Genomic DNA, 21,146 nt, shown 5'->3' on the forward strand with positions numbered 1-21,146 from the left:
CTCAATCAAAAAAGAAAGTGCAAAACAACATAACAGCTCATCATACAATATATATATATATAGTCACGTGAAAAAGTAAGTACATGTCGTGATATATATATCAGTCATTATGCAACTTCATACCATCAGTGGGGAACCGCCAGTAAGGTGTCTCATACAGCTATTGCTACACCTTACTGGGAGCAATAAGCACTGCCTGCCACATGGTAACATTATCTCTGGTATCCACTCACTGATATAAAATATGACTGATATAAAAACCGAAAGGTTTATAAAATTTATAAAACTGTTATTATTATTTTTTTTATAAAAGTGAAACCAGGTCGGCAACTATGAGTTTTGCATACACTTGTGACAGTGTCTGAATTTAAAATCCATAATGACGCACTGCTGGATCTCTCCTCCGGAGTTTGGCAGGCAATGCAGACATGCGTGGCGATGACGTCCGCTCATTAGGTTGGAGAACCAAATTACAGATACTAATATATATACATTTACACGACAGGGATGGCTGTCCGTTCATCTGTTCAAGGTCGGCTTCGCTGATTGGATGTGTAAGGCCAAGTTCAATGCCAGTGGGTGTCGTATCGGCTTATTAATATCTGATATTTTCAAAATCTGATTCCATATTTGACGATCACAACTCATGGCCTAAATAATTATGTCGAAATTGGAAAAAATTAGGAAAGAAACCTTTTCTAAACCAATATAATTAACATCATAGGCTTCGCGGGACGCAAGGTAAAATTGCTCCAAACAGAAGTCTGACATTCACAATCATCATGACTTCCCTGTAACTTTTCTCTTCAGTGTGAAAAAGACCAAAAGCGACTATCAAACGTATCATTAAATGTTGAAAGGTTGCAGCGCATCAGCATCACAGGCGTTATGAGGCACAGTTTGTGTTGACCCCAGGTTTTAAGGCTTCCGGGCCAAGTGGAATCGGAATCTATCCAAGTTATATGAACACGATGTATGATATTTGCACTTAAGCAATACCCAAGTTTTTAAAAAATTTTTCGAGGCATCGAGCAATCAAGCCACCATTCCGTGCCTATGCACCACCTGCATTATTATTAATTTTTACTAGCAGGATTACCCGGCATTGCCTGGTGTCAATTTTTTGTTTTTCCTATTTTTGTGGGTGCTTAAAACACTTCCCTGCACCTATTAATGGAAAAAATTAATTCTTCTCCAATGAGCCGATATTTGCATTTAAAAAAAGAATATTTTTTTTATAATGTGGAGGTGAACTCGATTACAACTTCACTACCCTACACAGTTGTAAAACTATGTGACCATTTCATAACGTACCTTTTGAGTCATGGTCCATTATTACTTTAGCCACTGAAGGTGGACAGAGGTTATGTTTTCATCCCTGTCTGTGAAAAGAATATCTCAAAGAGTTGTGGACTGATTTGGATGAAGCTTAGTGGACAGGTTGGGTGTGTGATAAGAATCAATCAATTTTGGTGAAGATCCAGATCTGGATCCGGATATGAGAATTATATAATTTCTTTTAGTGATTCTTCACCATGGAGTGCATGATATATCAAAAAGGTCCAGACAGATTATGACAAAAGTAGGTGGATGAGGTGGTTAAGATACAATAACAAGCCAATTAGATTTTGGTTCAGGTCCGAATCCAGATCCGGCATATCAGTAGGATATAAAATGTAAACTGTTCAGCCTGGCGGAGGTATGCTGTCTACAGAGTGCCGTTCTACATGGTGAATCACAAGTCGCAGGACATGGTTTAAGCTGCTTATAGAAGATGTATTTATACCATCTACCAGGGTGAGGTGTTAACATGTTTTCATGATCTGCATCTGAAAAACCGCAAATGACAGTTGTTTTATATGGTTTCATGTGAAGATCTTATTTCACTGTGCGACACAACGATGAATACAAAAGACCCAACTATGCAGAACGTTTCCATAATGATTTTTTTCGTTGATCTGAGAATTTATGCTTTTATGTTTTGAATTCCGAAATCACAAATTTTTGGTCGTCTGCTGCGCTTGATGTTGAGTACACATCCAAGCTGAAATGCCTTTTGTTTCCAAAGATGAAGGTTTGATTTTCACAGTGCTGGCTTTCCAAAACGCTCCTCGAAGTCTTACTACAACCGTTTTATCGTCTTGTTTGTATTTCTCCTTCGGAAGAAGTTTCGGGAACTCAGTGGCGTGCTGATGAGGAGGGGAGTGTCGTTGAAACTGAAGGGAAAGGTGTATGCTGCATGTGTGAGAAGTGTTGTGATTTATGGGAGCGAGACATGGGTAATGAACGTAGAGCAGCAACGAAGGCTGGAAAGAGTGGAAATGCGAATGGTTCGGTGGATGTGTGGAGTATCGTTGAGAGAGAGGAAGACAAATGATGAATTGTGAAAGATGATGGGAATAGAGCCTGTGATTGATGCTGTGAAGAGAAACAGGTTGAGATGGTTTGGTCATGTGTTGAGGAAGGATGAAAGTGACTGGTTGAGAAGAGTGATGGAAATGAATGTAGAAGGAAGTAGAGGACGGGGAAGACCGAGAAAGACTTGGCCGAAGATGGTGGAAGAAGAAATGCGGGCAAGGGGGTTAACAAGGAGAGATGCAGAAAATAGGGCAAAATGGAGAAGATTGTCATGGGGACAGCAAGGCTAACCCCCGCTCTAGCAGGGAAAATGGCCTTAAAATGCATGTTGTTGTTGTTGTTGTTGTTTGTATTTCTCCTCTCGTGGTACCACACCGTTTCTACCAGCCTCTCTTCCACTGTAAATGGATGGGTGTCTGTCATCTTGGTTTAATCATTAATGTATTATTTGTATTATCTGAAAACAAAGAAAAAAGTATAAATACATGGTATAAACAAATCTTGTATGGGCATCTAAAACCGTGTCCTGGGACATATGACTCACCTATAGTATTGCAATGTAAAGATCTCTTCCTTTAGTTCTGTTTTCCAACCGCACCACATGTCGATCACAGTTTGTGTACGAACTATGTAGATTGACCTTCGGAATGTAACATATCGTTTACATGTTTCTAGTGTAATACATATAAAAATACTCACAGCCAATCCATTTCTTCAATAGCTTGTGCTATTTCAGGCATCACCCCCATTTCTGCAAATAACATTTTTAATTAGAAAAAAAAAAATTGAAACCACAACTAATGTCAAATAAGAGAAAGGTTTCACAAAACCACGCAAAGCTCATCTTGGCATGCTATGCATGGTCATCTTTAAAAAAAGGAATAAATGAAACACGTGGACGTTGAAGGAAGAGAATTGAAATCATGACTGCGGCCTGCCAGTTCTTGTCGAAGTGATACAAATATTGTCACAACGGCCGCTCAATGGAAACACACGAGTTACCGCTCGTTTGTAAACAGATTTGATGAGGTCGCTACGTTGCAAACCTGAAAACGCAGCCATGCTTGCTGAGAGGAATCTAAATCGCCAAACAAACGATATTTTGGTCTCTCACAGCCACCGTATTGGTCAGGTATGAGCAGGAAGTACGTAACGGCTTTCCGGTTGACGTCGTTCAAATATTAATGCTAACCGTAAAACAACAACAACCATTGAAAGCTTGCAACGTGATCGTGGTTTTTTGTTATAATAACAATAATTATATAATAATAGTTATAGTGAAATAATTATTATAAGCAACATTGCATGTCATGTTCACGGCGACACTTTTCGATGCAGGTTTATAAAACAGGTTTTAAGTATTCGATCAGGTTTATATGTGCATCACGTGGTTCGCCAGCTGCGCTCAACGTGGTTTGTGGAGGGATACTCGGCATGGACGGACAACGACCTATTGATATCGACGGAGGTATCTTAGAAGGGGTAGGTAACCATTTTTTGGTGCCCTGTATCTGGAGCGTGCTATTGAGTATTGGTGTTGGTCGATCGTTTTTTGTTTGATGATGTCTGACGTGCACCCAGGGTGGCCAAAGCCTCCGTGTCAGCACAGCACTGAGCTGCATTGCGGGGAAATCCATTCGAGTGTTCAACATCCGCGCCGGCAGAACGACGCCTGGATTGCGGTGAGTGTGACGAGCACGCGTGCCTGTTGGTTGCATCACCGTTGGTGTTGGAGAGTGCAGTTGTGCAGCCGATACAGCGACCCCTGCAGGTCAGGGCAGGGATCTCTGCTTTGGTCATCAAGGCAGGGATCTCTGGATCTCTGCTTTGGTCAGGGCAGGGATCTCTGCTTTGGTCAGGATGCTGGAGATGACTCGCCTGCTCTACGCAGAACGCACCGTGGGGTGTGGGATCTTTAACGTCCATCAACTAATACTCGCAGACAGGACACCACAGCTTAAATGTCCATCTGTATGGACTGCACACCGATGCATTGCGCAGCTTCCGGCGAACCACAAATCCGACAGTTTATAGATGTGCTGGTGATATTAGGCTAAGTAAAATAAATTATTAGCTTCTTGTCCCGGATAATAAAAAAAAAGATGGGGTGCCTTGGTAGTTGATAATGATATTTTCCAGATTTGCACCACATGGTCATGGTAAAGTCTACCAGACTAAATATTAGCCCGACCACCAACACACATCTGATCGTGTTCACCTTTCACGTCTTCGCTGTGGACACCACTAACAAATATAGACTCGACGACACCACTGACAACACCTGCAACCACTGCCAGGCAGCTCCACACACAATAAAACATATCGTTGCAGATCGTGCGGTCCTGGCTTCACTTGGGCAAGAGCACCAACATCCTGGATGTGAGGGATCTCTGGGTCGCTCCTGTGAGAATGATTGCCTATCTCCATGCCGCTGGTCTGTTCAACCAGAACTGGCTGGGGCAACACAACAACAACACGCATCTCATATACATTATACCGGTAACATTAAAAATGACGTTGGTCAAATACCTGATACATCAACACCTACTGCAGCAGTGGTGCTGTCTGCTGTACTGTGCACTTGCACATACTGAACCGGTACTAGATATATGCAGAGTTGCACTACTGACCTGAGCTGTCTGGTAGTTGTCATTGATGGGCGATCCCTGGTCAAATTCCCCATTTGCAAATTCGTTGAAAATATCCCCCAGAGCCTCGAGCGTACCATGGCTTCAAAACCTTTCTGCCAACCTTCTAGATGCATGTACAAATGAAGACCATTTTAAGACCTCGGTGTGGTGAAACGAAACGAGGCGGTACACCAAAACTCCAAGCTGTGGGCTTTTATTCACTTGAATGCGACTGATCTACAAAGAAAACACAAAAGCTATTAAGCAAGCATCTCTGGCCACTTTCATTACCATTACGCCATTGGAGAGATCGCACAGATCGCACAAATATAACACAGATCTTGCAACAATCTTACCAACTCGAAGACACAAGAGAGCGGATTCACCCATCCTTACTCATAGCTGGTATATAAATCCTCCACACGCGGTCGGCGTCGGAATAGCATCATGAGTAACGTTTCGGAGATGGAGGTCATCCCTCGGATGGAACAATCTTATTTCACGACATTCTCCCCCGTTAAAGTTTCAGCTAGCAGGACTATCGATATAAAGTATAAGTTGAAGATAGTAGATTAATTAGCAACCCAGCACCCCGTCACAAATCCAAGCATTGGGGTCGACGGCACGCTCGGCCCGCACGCGTCCGGTAGGTAGGCGATCCGTTCGCATTCCCGTTCCGGCCAGCACGAGTCTGATCTGTGGGCGAACCAGGCGCACTGCACGTGGCCGGAGGACCCGGCGGTGACGGTGACAGACACGGCGAGCACGGGAAATCTCCTGCAGCCGTTCCCAGTGGTGTTACGTCACACGGACGAGGGGTGCCCGGAACGGAATCCCCCAGTTCGACCGGCGAATCCTCCGAGGATAAGTTACGCCGGGTGTCCTCGTCTCCGCACGGGGCTAAATGCTTTACCGACACGGTCGAAAGACGACCATCCCGCAGCCTGACGGTCGCATACTGCGGATTAACCTGCACGATCTGCACCAAATCCACCGCCGGTTCGTACTTGCTTTGTCGCACCGTTCGCTTCAGATACGCGGGCCCGAGTTCGACAAGCCAACCGGGCATCGCTTGGCCGGTAGCGCCACGACGTTCAAAACGAAACATTCTTTCGTGGGAATTTGATTTGTGGCCGTGCATAATAAAGTCCGAATCGCATGTAATGCTTCAGGCACGGCTCGTGGCCATTGGTGCAGCCCCAATGAGTGCGTACGTAAGTGCAGCGCCACTGCCTTCCAGATGACCTGATTATACCTTTCCACCTGGCCATTCGCCTCGGGGCGATACGGAGTAGTGCGGCTATAGTAAGGGCATTTTATGAGATATTTCACAAATCTGTTAACTAAATTGTTACCAAAAAATTTCTTCACCAATATGTTTGTAAAGGTGTGTAATAACATGTGTTAAAATGTTGAAGTTCAACTCCCGTGGGAAACCCAGAAAAAAAGCTGTTGAATTTGGGTACCGAAAAATTATTTTCGAGAATTTTTTTTTTTTTAATCGGCCCTTAAGTAACTTATGAGGGGTCAAATAAGGGTTTTTCATGATTCTGAGTTGATTGTTAACATTTATATTTTCACTTTTACATTTACACACAAAGTAGCTTTTATTTCACATGCTTTTCCGTTAAGATATATTACTTTTTCGTTTGATGACAGTCGTCACAAAAACGTCAACAATGATGCCGACATATATTTCTTCGTTTTTATTTAATTCAACATTATTAGCCGGAAGTAAAATATGTTTCAGGAAATTACCGAGAGATATTTCTTCGTTTTTTAAAATTAGTTATGTGCGAATACACTTTAAATAGGTTTATTTGAAATCTTTAATTTTCCACAATATAATTTACTTGCCATTTATCATTTGATGATTACGAGACAAATTCCTCTTGAGGATCGTGACAATTCATGCGCTGCGTGGAAACTTCTATTTCCAAAATGAATGAGACGATCGATGAAGAACGCAGACTTGAACAGGATGCAGCAAGAAAACGAATGAGACGGGCGAACGAGTCCATCGACGAACGTCAATGCAAACTTGCGGGGTCACCCGTGGGAATCCCACGGGCATGGATGTGTGTGACATTTCGACATATTGAGTTAGATGCTGCACATTCATTTTTACAAAATGGTTACTGGCAAGTCATCAGATCCAGAAATGGTGTAAAAACCACCGTTTAGAGGCCATTTTTCCCCGCAAAGCGGGGGTTGGCCTTTTCGGGGACCGTGGTAGTTGTTGTTTTTTTGTCCCCTTTTTGAAGCAATGTTTTACGGCCGGATGCCCTTCCTGACGCCAACCCTTTTTGCCGCCTTCAACGACAAACAGGGAATTACCAGTGAACTGGTACTCAATTAGCCGACCTCGGAAGGATGACAGGCTGAGTCAACCCCCCTGGCATTAATTCGGCGATCGACCGAGATTCGAACCCAGGATCCTAAGCCGGCACCCTAGCCGCTAGCCCAACACCAGAAATGGTGTCATGAACACAATTTATTTACGCACAAGCACAAAAGCAAGACGGGCCGATTTCCGATTCCGACGGGCCGACGGGCGAGACGGGCCGATTTCCGATTCCGACGGGCCGATTTGGAGCAAGAAAAAGAACGAGACGGGAGAAAAAGGAGAGAAACGAGACGGGGAAAGCCGATTGGAGAGGCGAGTGAGGCGCGATTGGAGAGGAGTGTGAGGCGCGATTGGAGAGGAGTGTGAGGCACGATTGGAGAGGAGTGTGAGGCGTGATTGGAGAGGAGTGTGAGGCACGATTGGAGAGGAGTGATTGGAGGGGAGTGTGAGGCACGATTGGAGAGGAGTGTGAGGCACGATTGGAGAGGAGTGTGAGGCGCGATTGGAGAGGAGTGTGAGGCGCGATTGGAGAGGAGTGTGAGGCGCGATTGGAGAGGCGTGTGAAGGATTGCAGAGGAGAGGAGTGTGAGGGATTGGAGAGGTGAGGGATTGGAAAGTAGAGGGATGTGAGGGTTTGGAGAGGAGAGGAGTGCTAGGTGGAGAGAGGAGAGTGTCAGGTGGAGACAGGAGAGTGTCAGGTGGAGACAGGAGAGTGTCAGGTGGAGAGGAGTGAGGGGTCACATATTATGTGAAATAACTAAATTCACACCATTTCTGGATCTGATGACTTGCCAGTAACCATTTTGTAAAAATGAATGTGCAGCATATAACTCAATATGTCGAAATGTCACACACATCCATGCCCGTGGGATTCCCACGGGTGACCCCGCTAGTATATAATACTCTAGAGTTATTTCTCATTCACAATGTCAGAAGTTTCAACAGTCATTGTCTATGTCTTCTTCAGACTCAACAACATCATGACTGCAGTTTCTGCATGTAATGCCATTACAGACTCCACAGGCCGAGATGCACGTGACCCCATTCTTCTTGCAGCTGCATCGCCGGTTGCTGCAATCTCCATGACAATTACAGCTCGTGAACTGCAATAGCTCCTCAGGAGCCGTGGGGTCCAGTGTTGGAACTGGCTCATACCCATGCACACCTATTGTCCATCCATAGTCACTGGGGTTCAGAGACATGCTCTGTAGAAGGATCCAGTCCCGGGTCTGCAGGTAGGCACGGAGTGAATGTTGTGCAGCTGCACCCTCTGTTGGAGGTAGAGTCTCTGGTTTGATCACTCCTGCCGCTGCCTTCCTTGAGAACATGTTGTACCGAATTTCACCCAATGTAGTATCTCGTCCATGGTAAATGTATTTGAAAATCGCAGTACCAGCCTTGCAGGAACAAGTGTCAGCTGACTATCGATGTCAGTCATACTGTGTGTGGTGGGGTATGACTTTGGACCTAAATCAATCAAGGCAATATCATTGGATATGAACTTGAGTGCCGTCTTTATGATCTGAGTCTTCTCATCTCCATGGTCAAGATTAGCATAATGCTCTCGCAGAATATTGTCGGTGCCATCTTTGAGACAGAGTACATCTGCCCTTCTTTCCTGTGTTGTGAAATACAAGGTGTCTTCGTATTTCTCTAGAAGTTTTATCTTCAGCCAATGCTTTGAATAAGAAAGGCTCTTCTCTGGTGACTGATCAAACTCCTGCAGCTTTTCATGGACTTGGTCCATGTTCATTACCCCATGCTCTAATTCTGAGTAACCATTCGCAGAATTCAATAAAAACTGCCTCTCGCTCCTCATCAATACTCCTCTGTCCTCTCTTCCTTTTTCCTTCCTCATCAGTCTTGGACAAACTGTCACCTCTCGCAAACATAAGTTTGCATCGCAAATGGTACAGTGTTTCTTCTGCTACCAAGTCGTTGATCCCTTCCAGGCGTCCAGTGACTTCAGTGCCCCAGTCATCCCCGCGACTCCGTGCTGTCTTCAGCAAGCTTGCCTTCAGTGTATCTGCAGTCAAATTATCTGGCACTCTGTATTTCTTTCTAGCTTGTGCTGGATTATTTTTGTAGAGCTGGGCTGGTTGGTTGCAAAGAATGCATACATCCTTATACAGGAGGTCAACTGACTGTGATCTTCTAGAACTGCAGCCAGTTGATGAACTGAACTCACAAGTAGTGCGTCTTCTCTTCAACTTTGATGACTCTTTCTCTGCCTTTGATGCTTGAGCTGACTTATTGGTGGTTGCAACAAAGTTGTTGTACAGATCATTTTTACACTTCTGGTGGTACCTCAGTTTTCCTTCCTTTTGAGCCTCCTTCATACGTTCCACAACAGTAACATTTTCGACAGTTTCTGCTTGTTTCAATAAAGTTGAGTATCCCTTTGGAGTTGCCTGTATGAGCCTTTCAGCTGGTGTATCCGAGCGTGCACAGATGAAGCAATTGAGCACAGGTGGAGTAACGTCTTCATCCATATTGCTAGACTCAATGTCCTGCAAAGTAGAAAATGAGATATATTTAGAAATTATTTTTCCACAAAGGAATGTCTGTGGTGATATATAAATGTTAACAATCAACTCAGAATCATGAAAAACCCTTATTTGACCCCTCATAAGTTACTTAAGGGCCGATTTTAAAAAAATAAAAATTCTCGAAAATAATTTTTCTGTACCCGAATTCAACAGCTTTTTTTCTGGGTTTCCCACGGGAGTTGACCTTCAACATTTTAACACATGTTATTACACACCTTTACAAACATATTGGTGAAGAAATTTTTTGGTAACAATTTCGTTAACAGATTTTCATATGTTTCCCTTACTACTAGTGGCGAATCCGAGGCTTACTAGGAAGGTTCGAACCTCTTGGGACATGAACGCAGCCCCACGGTCTGAATGCACAAACCCCGGATACCCGAACAGGACGAACAGCTGACGTAGACATCGTATGACAGTGGATGACGTCATGTCTGAGCACGGAAAGGCAAATGGATAACGACTGAATTCATCAATTACCGTCAATTGATAACGAGGCCCCCCTGCTGTGAGTGTTGATATCGGCCCTTTAAAATCGACGCTTAGTCGTTGCCATGGTTTCGTTGCTTGAATGAGCGCCCGTAGCGGCGGCTTATAGAATCGTGGCTTCAACTCTGCACACACGGAGCAGGTGCGGCATAGATGTCGGATCTCCTCAATCGAGAAAGGCAAATTGCGAGAGCGCACAAAATGAGCGAATTGAGTTACCCCGGGGTGACATAATGAGTCATGGATGCTCTTTAGATCATCTGACGTCATAGCAGCACAAACCGACGGGCGAGAGAGCGCGTCGGCTACCGCATTCTCACTCCCAGGGCGATAGATTATGTCATAGCAGTAATCAGCTAGTTCGACCCGCCATCGTGCGATTTTGTCGTTTTTAATACGCTGAAGGTGGTCGTGGCCGAACATAAAAGCCACCGACTGTTGGTCTGTCAGGAGATCAAATTTCCTGCCCAGCAGCAGATGGCGCCACCTTCTGACTGACTTGACCACCGCTGCCGCCTCTCTTTCCACTGCCGAATGTTTGCGTTCAGTCGAGGTCGGTGTCCTAGAGAAGAATGCCACAGGTCGTTTGTTTTGCGTTAGGGTAGCAGCAATCGCACAATCCGAAGCGTCTGTCTCGATGAGGAACGGGAGGTTATCATCAATGGAGGTCACACAGGCCCGAGCTATGTTCTCCTTCAGAAGTTGAAAAGCGTCTAGCGCGTCCTGTGTCAGAGGGAAGACCTTGCTGTCCACCAGAGGCCTTATTTTCTCTGACTAGCCTTCAATCCATCTCGAGTGATGTGCGAGAAGCCCGAGGCATCGCCTCAGGGACGCTCGATCACAGGGTGCCGCCATTTCTAGCGAAGGTCGGAGGCGCTCGGCGTCCGGTTTTATCTCCCCGCCGGTCACTGTGTACCCAAGTAAATCGATTGTTTTTGCACCTTAGTGGCATTTATCGTGGTTGAAGGTTAAATTATAACGTTGTGCAACCTCCAAGAATCGTTTCAGGTTTGTGTCGTGCCCCTCCTGGGTATGTCCGCAGACGGTCACATTATCTACGTAAACGAATACGTCCTGTAAATTCTCTTTAACAAAGATGTCGTCCATTGCACGTTGAAAACACGCCACCCCATTAGTGATTCCGAAAGGAATCCGTCGAAATTGATACAGCCGTCGACCGGATTGAAAACCAGTATATGGCCTATCCGATTCTCTGAAGGGTATCTGATGATACGCTGATTTTAGATCCAAAGTGCTGAAGACCCTGAATTTGGCAACCTCCTGAATGAGGTCATCAATTTTCGGCAAAGGAAAAGCGTCCAGTTGTGTAAATTTATTTATTGTTCGGCTGTAATCAATGACCAAGCGTTTCCTGTGATTGTCAGAGCCTATGATTAGAACCTGCGCTCTCCACGGCGATCTACTCGGCTCTATAATGCCCTCTCGGAGCATACGCTCGGTCTCCTCGGCAATGTATGCAGCGTCGGCACGAGTATACCATCGAGATTTCACGGTTACCGGTCGGCAATCGGCCGTCAGGCTGGGAAATAGCGCTGGAGGATCTATAGCCATCTCGGTTAAGCCGCAGACCGAAAGAGTATTCTCTCCGTCTCCCACACGCATCTCCAACCGGCCGTACCAGCTCAGGAAGTCATGACCGAGCAATACGTCGGTGCACAGTTCCGGCATCACCGCGAGTTTCACATCCTCATACAGTTTATCATCGACGATGAGTTTAAGAGAGCAAACGCCTTTGGTACGTATGCTATGTCCGGACGAAGCCAGATAAATTCGTCGGGTATCCGAGCCCATCGTCCAGCCGTGACGTCGTACCAAAGCATGGCTGACAAAACTGGAGGAACTACCAGTATCGATAAGCCCTTCCACGCGGATCCCTTCCACGAGTACCGGTAGCACGGCGCGGCGCACGCCTCTCGCCATCTGTGAGGTGCGCGTACCTGCGAGACTCGAGCCCCGGGGAAGACTTAGATTTAGCCGCCCGACACATTTTAGCAAAGTGTCCTCTTTTACCACAATTATGACATACACAATTTTTGGCGGGACACGCGGAGCGAGGGTGTCTCTTTTTGCCACAAAAATAACATTTGGCATTCTCCGCAGAGTTCGCAGCTGCGGCGTTCGGATTCCCATCGTCTCCAGCGATTGGTGCCGGAGCGTCGTCTGGAGATTCCGCGAGAGCCCGTTCTGGCGATGCGGTCGACTCCGACCGTGCCACGGCAGCGGCCCCCGCTGTGAGATCGGGTCCACCGTATGCCTCCACGCGGGACGCTGCCAGCTGTAGAATACGTGCTTTGTCGCACGCTTGTTGGAAGGTCAACGTGGTTTCCTCCAGCAAACGGAGTCTGATGGCCGGCAACGAGATGCCAGCAACAAACGCATCCCGCATCAAGTCGTCGGTTGCCTCCGCGGCGGTTCGAGCCTCCATCAGACAACCTTTCCCCAGGCATATCAGCTCCTGGGTGTAGTGTTCCTGGCTCTCCGAAGCTTCCTGGCGTCGGGTAGCCAACATGTGTCGTCCGTACAATGCACTTCGTTGCCGGACATATATGCCACGCAGCGTCACCACTGCCGCATCGTAGGTGGTACAGTGGGATATGTACCCATAGACCGGGAGGCTGACATGACAGGTCAGAACCGATAGCCGCTGTGCCTCGGTGAGATCCGGAACCGCCGCGGTGTAGTGCAGAAGAGAGTTGTGCCAATATTCCCATTGGTCCGCGGCGTTCGTAGCCTGAGGGTCACCCGAGAATACCTCCAGGCGGAGCAGCTTCTCCATGGCTCCAACCGTAGAATTCAAGTGAATAAAAAATGTGGTGAAACGAAACGAGGCGGTACACCAAAACTCCAAGCTGTGAGCTTTTATTCACTTGAATGCGACTGATCTACAAAGAAAACACAAAAGCTATTAAGCAAGCATCTCTGGCCACTTTCATTACCATTACGCCATTGCAGAGATATTAGCAAATATAACACAGATCTTGCAACAATCTTACCAACTCGAAGACACAAGAGAGCGGAATCACCCATCCTTACTCATAGAATGATCGTTTTAAGGCCATTTTCCCCGCTAGAGCGGGGGTTCGCCTTGCGGGCCCCATGACAATCATGGTTCCCTGTTTGAGGCAATGTTTTTATGGCCAGATGCCCTTCCTGACGCCAACCCTTGGTCGCCTCTAACGATGCGCAGGGATACGGTGTACCTATTCCAAACCGGGGTACACACAATCCTTACTCATAGCTGGTATATAAATCCTCCCCACGCGGGTCGGCGTCAGAATAGCATCATGAGTAACGTTTCGGAGATGGAGGGCATCCCTCAGATGGAACCATCTTACTTCACGACACTCGGTTGACTGTACTTCGTCAGTAGCTCAATTATGGGAACCAAGAAAGTTCGTTCTTGAGATCGATAATGTTTACGCTATTGCTAGTGCTGGCTAACTAACTTGACTGTACACATGCACGTTGCGTATGTACGTACATTTCTCTACAATCGCATTTGCCGAGTGCAAGTTGCGGCATGAGCAAGCGTACTTACAGATGAGATTGACTTATTTTGCATGAGCGCTAGGCCTATAGGGACCGCAAAATAATTATTGGTCTGAGATTCGGACATTGTTGTTGGTCTCCTCCTCTTCCCTTTATAAGGAGTGAAGTCCGATGGTAACGAGCTCCTGCCCTGCCTTGACCACAATACTCCTCCACTCCCTCTGTCCTCGGCCAACTCTCTCCACTGTCCATCCACCACCCCCCTACTGATACCCCTCTTTACACAATCCTCCCATCTTAGCGGTCTACCTCTTTTCCTCCTTCCTTGTTCCCTCAACCTATCTGCTTTTTTTGCCATTCTCTCTTCCCCCATCCGCACCAAGTGTCCAGCCCATCTCAGCTGACATTTCATCAATCTCCCCTCAAGCTCATCTGCACACCAATCTCCTCCCTCAGTTAATCCATTCTCCTTCTATCCACCCTCAACTCCCAAAATCCTCCTGACCCAGTTGTTCTCACAAACCTGAAGCCTCTGTTGTCTCTCTGTCAGTGCCATCATCTCCAGACCATAAAGATAGGCTGGCATTGCGCACGACATCAGAACCTTTTATTTCAATATCCTTCAAATCCTTCTGTCTGCCATTACACCCTCCACCCTCCACCCTCCACCCTCCTCTATGCATTAATTATACAGGCTCCTACAACAAAAATAAAATATTGTTACGTCTGTGGGGGTAGGGATACCTTAGAACCAGGTAGAGTGTGTAGATTAGCATGCTCCGATTGTCGTGAAGAAGAAGAACCACCATGTAATAAGTAGGGAATTTGTTTAGCCTGGATGTCGTGTAAGGTGTATCTTCGTCCCCATTACAAGGAGTGGGGTATGTTAATTAGCTCAGGGATTATGGGTAATTTATCACTTGTATGTCGTTACCTCTAATTTATTTCCTATGTCCCTTTTGGCACCACACCATAGACACTAGCCAATCGCGCGCATTTAAACACCCTAATTAAAAACTTACCGGAAGCCAGGACATTGAGCGCTGCCGCTGATGACATTGACTTTGGAAGCGCACAGGACGGGCGGGCCGAGGGCCATGCCCAGAAGGGTTTTTTAAAAATTAATTGTTCTGTTAATTGTTAAATTAACAATAATTAATTGTTAATTAGCCCAGAAGGTTCTGACCAGAAGATTTGGTCGGGGTTTTGATTGGCACAATGCCGGGGTAAGATGGGACTTGCTAATAGGAGCAGTGAAGGACTGGTAGGGAGCGACTCGCTGATTGGCAAAGCACCCCAGATGACGTCAGAGCCTGGGTGATAACAGAACGCGCTGGCGGGCATTTCTGGCTCTTCTTCTTGACGTTTTGCTCTAGCAGACATTTGGTTCGCTTCTCCTTGGCTCCCTGCTCTGACCGAATTCCCTCTTGCGCTTTTTCTCACCTGGACCTCGTACGAGCGGTGACATTTTTCTCTCGGGCTCAAGGGAGCGATTGTGAACGGTCATGTTTGGAGATCTTGCTGGTGGTCATGAGGAGGAAGAGCCACGGCTTTCCAAGCAAGAGCGACAGGTGTGGACAAGCGCTGCTGGCTCGCTGCAGCGCTGCACACAGCGAGGCCTGGGTCCCCGCCAACAAACGTGCGGTTCCGGCCCGGAATGATTTCCACGATTACTGACGAGACCCCACCAGCAATCAGAGTTAAGTGCACACAGACGCTATTTCTTTGCAGTTATTTTATCCTTTGTCTGTGTTCGGGTCTGTTTGGGAGCGCTCCAATTTAGGAAGTTATTATTATTTGACCGTGTTTTATTTGTTACTGGCATTTCTTAATAAAGCCGGAATTTTCTTGTACATTTAAAACTCGCCTCGGTTTGAGTTGATTTATTGCATGTTTAAAGAATGCCGGTGGGATCCGTGAAGTTAAACGCTCCGGTTTCTCCCCCTCCCTCTTGTTTCCCCACGCGTATTATCCGCCATTTGAACTGAATGCCTCGGAGTAAAAGCTCGTTTGGTCATCCCTGCTCCCCTAAGTTGTCACCAAGGGTAGTCACGCAACAATATGAATATATTTTTTTATAGATCCGGATAGAAAATGGTGAATATCAAAAAGAAAGCGGGTGGATATGAGAAAGTAATAATTTCATTGATTTGGCCTAACCTCGACTAAACAGAGCAAAGGTAAATAAATGCACCACTTTTCTGCATTGCCAAATCGGACTTGTGATTATCTCCGGTAATTTGTGTTAGTATTAATTTAGGTATGTTCGTAAGCCTGGTGTTGTCTTAACGGTTAAGGTGGCTGGCTTAAGATCTTAGGGTCTTGAGTTTGAGCCCCTCTCGTGCTGTTGAAATAACATCAGTTGCGTTGATTCAGACTGTCATCGTTCCAAGGTTGGAAAAATGAGTACCAGCTTACTGGTATCAGGGGCACTGCATCAGTGGCACAGCCACGCATCGAAGTCAAACAAACAGGCGCTTCTGAAATTATCGTATGATTATAACCTTGAGTGAGAATTTCTGTTTCTGCTTCTGATCTCATTGCTCCCCTTTAGACCTCAGCACTTGTCTGGTCTCACTGCTGTGCGTGACCTGTGTGGAGGGTCACTGCTGGGTGGCGAGGTCGGATCTCTGGAGATAACCTTTCAGCCAGGTCCACTGAAAGGTTGTCAGCTTATTGCTGACACACACACAGCAGGGTTGGTACAGTAAATTGCTACAGCTGTGCTTGTTACTGTGATTTTTTTCAATTTAAGTATTTATTTGATGAATATTGACATGATCTATGTGTAGGCCTGTCGCCCCACACAGCAGGAGACAGTGTTGGTCTGTGTCTGTGTGTCGTTGGTTGTTATCTTCATGTGCCGGTTTCTGGAGGTGGAACGGAGTCCTCCTAGGACTCGTATCCACCTCCATTTCGGTAAGGGATCGCGGTTCATGGACCAAGCTGTTCAACATTTGTTGTTCTCATGTTCTTAGGGTTTTGTTCGAAGGGTTCTTTTCATGATCGTCACTGAGCCCTGGACTTCCCCCAATTGTAGTTCATTTATGGTAATATTCCCGAGGATGGATTTAAAATCTCAGTGAGGTTCTTCTTTATTATTCCTGTTGCTCCAATTATTATCACTTGTACAATTTCGATGCTCTTCAGCTTCCAATATCTCTTGACCTCATTTTTGAGGTCCTGGTATTTGGTCATTTTCTTGATTTCTGCATTTTCATCATTTGCCATTCGTCATTTTTTTACCCAAGTCATTCACGAATCGGCTGTCCATGCCTGAAGTGAATTTTTTTTAATACTTACATTATTTGCTAACTGCTAACTGGTATCCCCACCCAGGTCATACTGTCCTCTTCAACTGAAGTATCAAACAAGCCCGGCCATGCCGTTGTTAGACTATCGGTCTTGTTTTTTGAGGTTTTGTTTTTTAAATCACTTTTGTCGTTCTTTTTCTGTTTACCATTGAGCTTATAGTGTGTCTGTCTAGGCTGTAACATTTTATGAATTCAGCGTTTATCATCAAATCTTCAACAAAACTTTATTATGAGAATATGGAGAATACAAATCGGCATACGAAAATATTGTTGCTGTTTTGGAATAAAGGTTAATTTCCCCTCTTGGTTAGTTACACTACAACATGTAGCCTCGCTTAAGTTCAGTTATTTCTTAGTAAATGTAAGCATAGTCCTTTCCTGTGTTGGTTTTGCGTTGAGTAGGCCAGTGAAAATTAGGTGTCCTTATGGCGCTTTGGTTTGGTATTGGCACTGAAATACCACGCGGCAGGCCTGAACAAGTCGACCGAGGCCTAAGGAAGGCGGGGCAGGAGGAGTAGGAGTGACCTACTAAGCACGAGCCGCCAATCAGGGCTCGAGGGAGTGACTTACCACTGTGGCAAGAGGCGGGGTTTTGGAACATTTGAGTCGGGCCAGGGCAGGGCCATATAACCCTGCTCAGAGCCCCCCACCTCAGTTATGAGATCGGAGTTCAGATCAGAATATGTGAGATCGGAGACGAGTGCAGTTGGAGTTCGGAGTTGAGAACGCGCGTGAGATTGCGTCGTATTGAGTCATATCGTATGAACTGAATAACCCCGTTGTACACGAACTTGCCCTGCTCCCCGTGCTCCGCGCAGTTTTAATCGTGCGCTGTAAAGAGCGACCCGCGCCGGGCCACAGACGCGCGATTTTCCCTCCTGCCTGCCTGCCTTTGCCTGAATATGCGCCGTGAGGATTTTCCCTCCTGCCTGCCTTCACCGGGATACGTGCTGTGACCGCCAGAGGGCCACGACCGGCTGAGCTGTTCCTGGAGCGACCGAAGCAGGCGCGTTCGGCGCGCGAACATTCTTCCTTCATCTCCCCGTGTGTTCAAGTGGGCCCATTGTCTGGGAATAAGTATAAGATTGATTAAGTTCTGCCCTGTGTCCCTTTCCTTCTACCAATTGTTTTTTGGTTTTTTTTGTATACAGAGTCGAGGCTCGTGAAAGAGCTAACATTTATCAAACAAACAAATCAAACAAACAAGCAAACAAAGTATATAAAAAGGGGAGCGGTCGACAAGATGGGGAGAGAAGGGGAGGAAGCACACAAACACAACATTTGAGAGCAGGGACATCGGGAGATGTTTTTGGAGGGAGAGGGCCTGGGGGGAGGCAGGATAGGTATAAAACGCAAGGACACCACTGGACTTCCAGGAAAGAAGTCAAAAGTCACCTCAAAAAAGTGGATTTGGGGTGAAATTAGTGGGGGTAGAAAAGATCAAGGTTTTGGATTGGGGGAGATAAGAGATGGTGGTGAACAGCCGTTTTAAAGACCTGGAGGGAGGAGTGGGATTGAAGAGAGTGAGGGAGTTTGTTCCAGAGGCGGGAGAAAAGAGGAATGAAGGAGTGAAGGTGAGCAGAGAGTCTTGATTTTGGCAGTTTAACCATAAGAAGGTTGCAGGCAGATCTTGTGCGACCTGCAGGAATATTTGGGGGACAGAGCCCAGAGAGAGCTGGGGGAGCAAGGCCGGAGAGGAGTCGGTAGAAGACGGAAAGACCACCAACCTGCCTGCGGTGATTAAGTGAACACAATTCCTGTGAATGGTGTAAATAAATCCTGTTATTTCTTCTGATTCGACCGTTTTTGTCTTTTCCATCATGGGGCTCGCATGGTACAAATTAGATCGCTCTAATCGGGTTCTATAGAAAGGTAACGGCACGAGTCACGTGGTATGCATTCCGCTCGGGCGTACTCAATTACGCGTGGTTCGTGCGAGACTCGATCCCCGCTGCCGCTGCGGCGTGGGTACTCAAGGTCCGTGTGAAATTGTCCCGAAACCCTTTTCCACGTCTGCCCGGAAATGGCGACTCGGTCTCGCGGTTTCGAAGACCCAAGGAGAAAAAGGGGCTTAATCTCCCCTTTGTAACGGGAACAGGCTTCGAAGATCCTCAACAATATGCTATTTGGTGTCTATCTGTTTGACCACGATACATTCAGTCATTATTTATCCAATCCCAACCAAACATGACAGGACTGAGGGTCACACAATGGAGGTTGTAGCGACTTAACTTGCCACCCTCTCCGAGGGATAGGGGGTTTTCCTCCTTGGACAAACTTTGTGTTATCGTGTAGAAATAGCTTAAATTGGCACTTGGTGGGGCATTCCTACTGGAAGTAAAAAATTTATGATTACCTTTTTAAACATTCGCTACTGCTGTTTAACATTAAATTGAAAGGTAGGAAACCTGATATTCTTAAAGCATTATATGCTTGGCACGTCCTCCACAGACTAACGGACCCTTGTTATGCCTCCGTTGACGAAGTCGCCGGAGGCATTATTTTTTTCAGGTTGTCTGTCCGTGATAGGTTTTCATTTCCGCGATAACTTGAGAACAGCTGAAGGGATCTTAGTCAAACTTGGTGCAGATATGTATAATGAGGTAAAGATGAACTGATTAGATTTTGGGGTCAAGAGGTCGAAGGTCAAAGTCTGTAATAGGTCTATAACTTGAGAACAGCTAAAGGAATCCAATTCAAACTTGGTACAGATATGTAAAATGACGTAAAGATTAACTGATTCGATTTTGGGGTAAAAATACCATGTCAGGTAAAAATGTGAACTTGAGAACAGCTGATTGGATTTAAAGCAAACTTGGTACAAGTATCATCATCTTATCATCATCATCACAAAAGATCATCTTTGCTGATGACTCCACTCTCTGCCGCTCCATTCTTCATCCCTCAGATCGGCAGTCTGCAGCCTCCTCACTCTCTGCAGACCTGGACAAAATCACAGACTGGGCAAACAAGTGGAACATGTCTTTCAATCCTGACAAATCTCACACTCTTACGATGTCTCTCCGAAAAGACCGACTGGACAACCCTCCCATCTACTTTCTGAATAATCCTCTCCAAGAAGTTCTGTCACTCAAACTTTTGGGTCCAACTATCTGCCATGATCTTTCCTGGGAAAACCACATTTCAAATCTGGCCTCCAAAGCCAGTCGCCGACTGGGCATCCTCCGTCGTGCGAAGTCCTTCCTTGGCACACCTGAGCTCCTCACCACGTACAAGGCTTTCATCCGCAGCTCAATGGAATACTGCTCTCCCCTCTGGGCTGGTGCTCCTGCCTCACACCCCGCTCGTCTTCACGCTGTTGAAAGCAAAGCATTCAGAATCATTGGAATCTCCCGCGATGAAGCTAACTCCAAGGGCCTCTCACTCACTCACCGCAGGCAGGTTGGTGGTCTTTCCGTCTGCTACCGACTCCTCTCTGGCCTTGCCCCCCCAGCTCTCTCTGGGCTCTGTCCCGCAAATATTCCTACAGGTTGCACAAGATCTTCCTGCAACCCTCTTATGGTTAAACTGCCAAAATCAAGACTCTCTGCTCACCTTCACTCCTTCATTCCTCTTTTCTCTCACCTCTGGAACAAACTCCCTCACTCTCTTCAATCCCACTCCACCCTCCAGGTCTTTAAAACAGCTGTTCACCACCATCTCTTATCTTCCCCCATCCAAAACCTTGATCTTTTCTACCCCCGCTAATTTCACCCCAATTCCACTTTTTTGAAATACCAACTTCTGTCCTGGAAGTCCTTGGTGTCCTTGTGTTTTATACTTCTCCCACCCCCCACCCCCTTCCCACGCCTCCTCCCCATAAGCCCTCTCCCTCCCACACATCTCCCTGCTCTTAAATGTTGTGTGCTGTCAAGTGTTTGTGTGCTTCCCATTCTCTTGTCTTCCGCTCCCTCTTTTTATATATTTTGTTTGGTTGATTTTTTGTGAA

At 46.3% G+C, this 21,146-nt stretch overlaps 2 protein-coding genes across 2 annotated transcripts in view; one reads left to right on the forward strand and one right to left on the reverse strand.

Annotated features, from left to right (window-relative positions):
* DDX1 (DEAD-box helicase 1) overlaps positions 1–3,514 on the reverse strand; it is a gene marked incomplete in the record, with an annotated part of 73,830 nt that extends 70,316 nt beyond the window's left edge. Inside the window, 2 exon segments of the mRNA XM_078774695.1 lie at positions 3,058–3,109; positions 3,405–3,514. Of these exon segments, the coding sequence (XP_078630821.1) occupies positions 3,058–3,109; positions 3,405–3,420 (68 nt within the window).
* Positions 3,515–3,727: 213 nt separating this feature from the next.
* Positions 3,728–21,146, forward strand: part of RTCA (RNA 3'-terminal phosphate cyclase) — a 70,834-nt gene continuing 53,415 nt past the window's right edge. The window contains exons 1-3 of the mRNA XM_068109911.2: positions 3,728–3,840; positions 3,940–4,040; positions 16,438–16,581. Of these exons, the coding sequence (XP_067966012.1) occupies positions 3,793–3,840; positions 3,940–4,040; positions 16,438–16,581 (293 nt within the window). The 5' untranslated portion in view covers positions 3,728–3,792. The remainder of the gene's footprint in view (positions 3,841–3,939; positions 4,041–16,437; positions 16,582–21,146) is intronic.

Source organism: Myxine glutinosa, chromosome 3 (assembly GCF_964187855.1).
Source record: "Myxine glutinosa chromosome 3, kmMyxGlut1.1, whole genome shotgun sequence".
Taxonomy (NCBI): Eukaryota; Metazoa; Chordata; class Myxini; order Myxiniformes; family Myxinidae; genus Myxine; species Myxine glutinosa.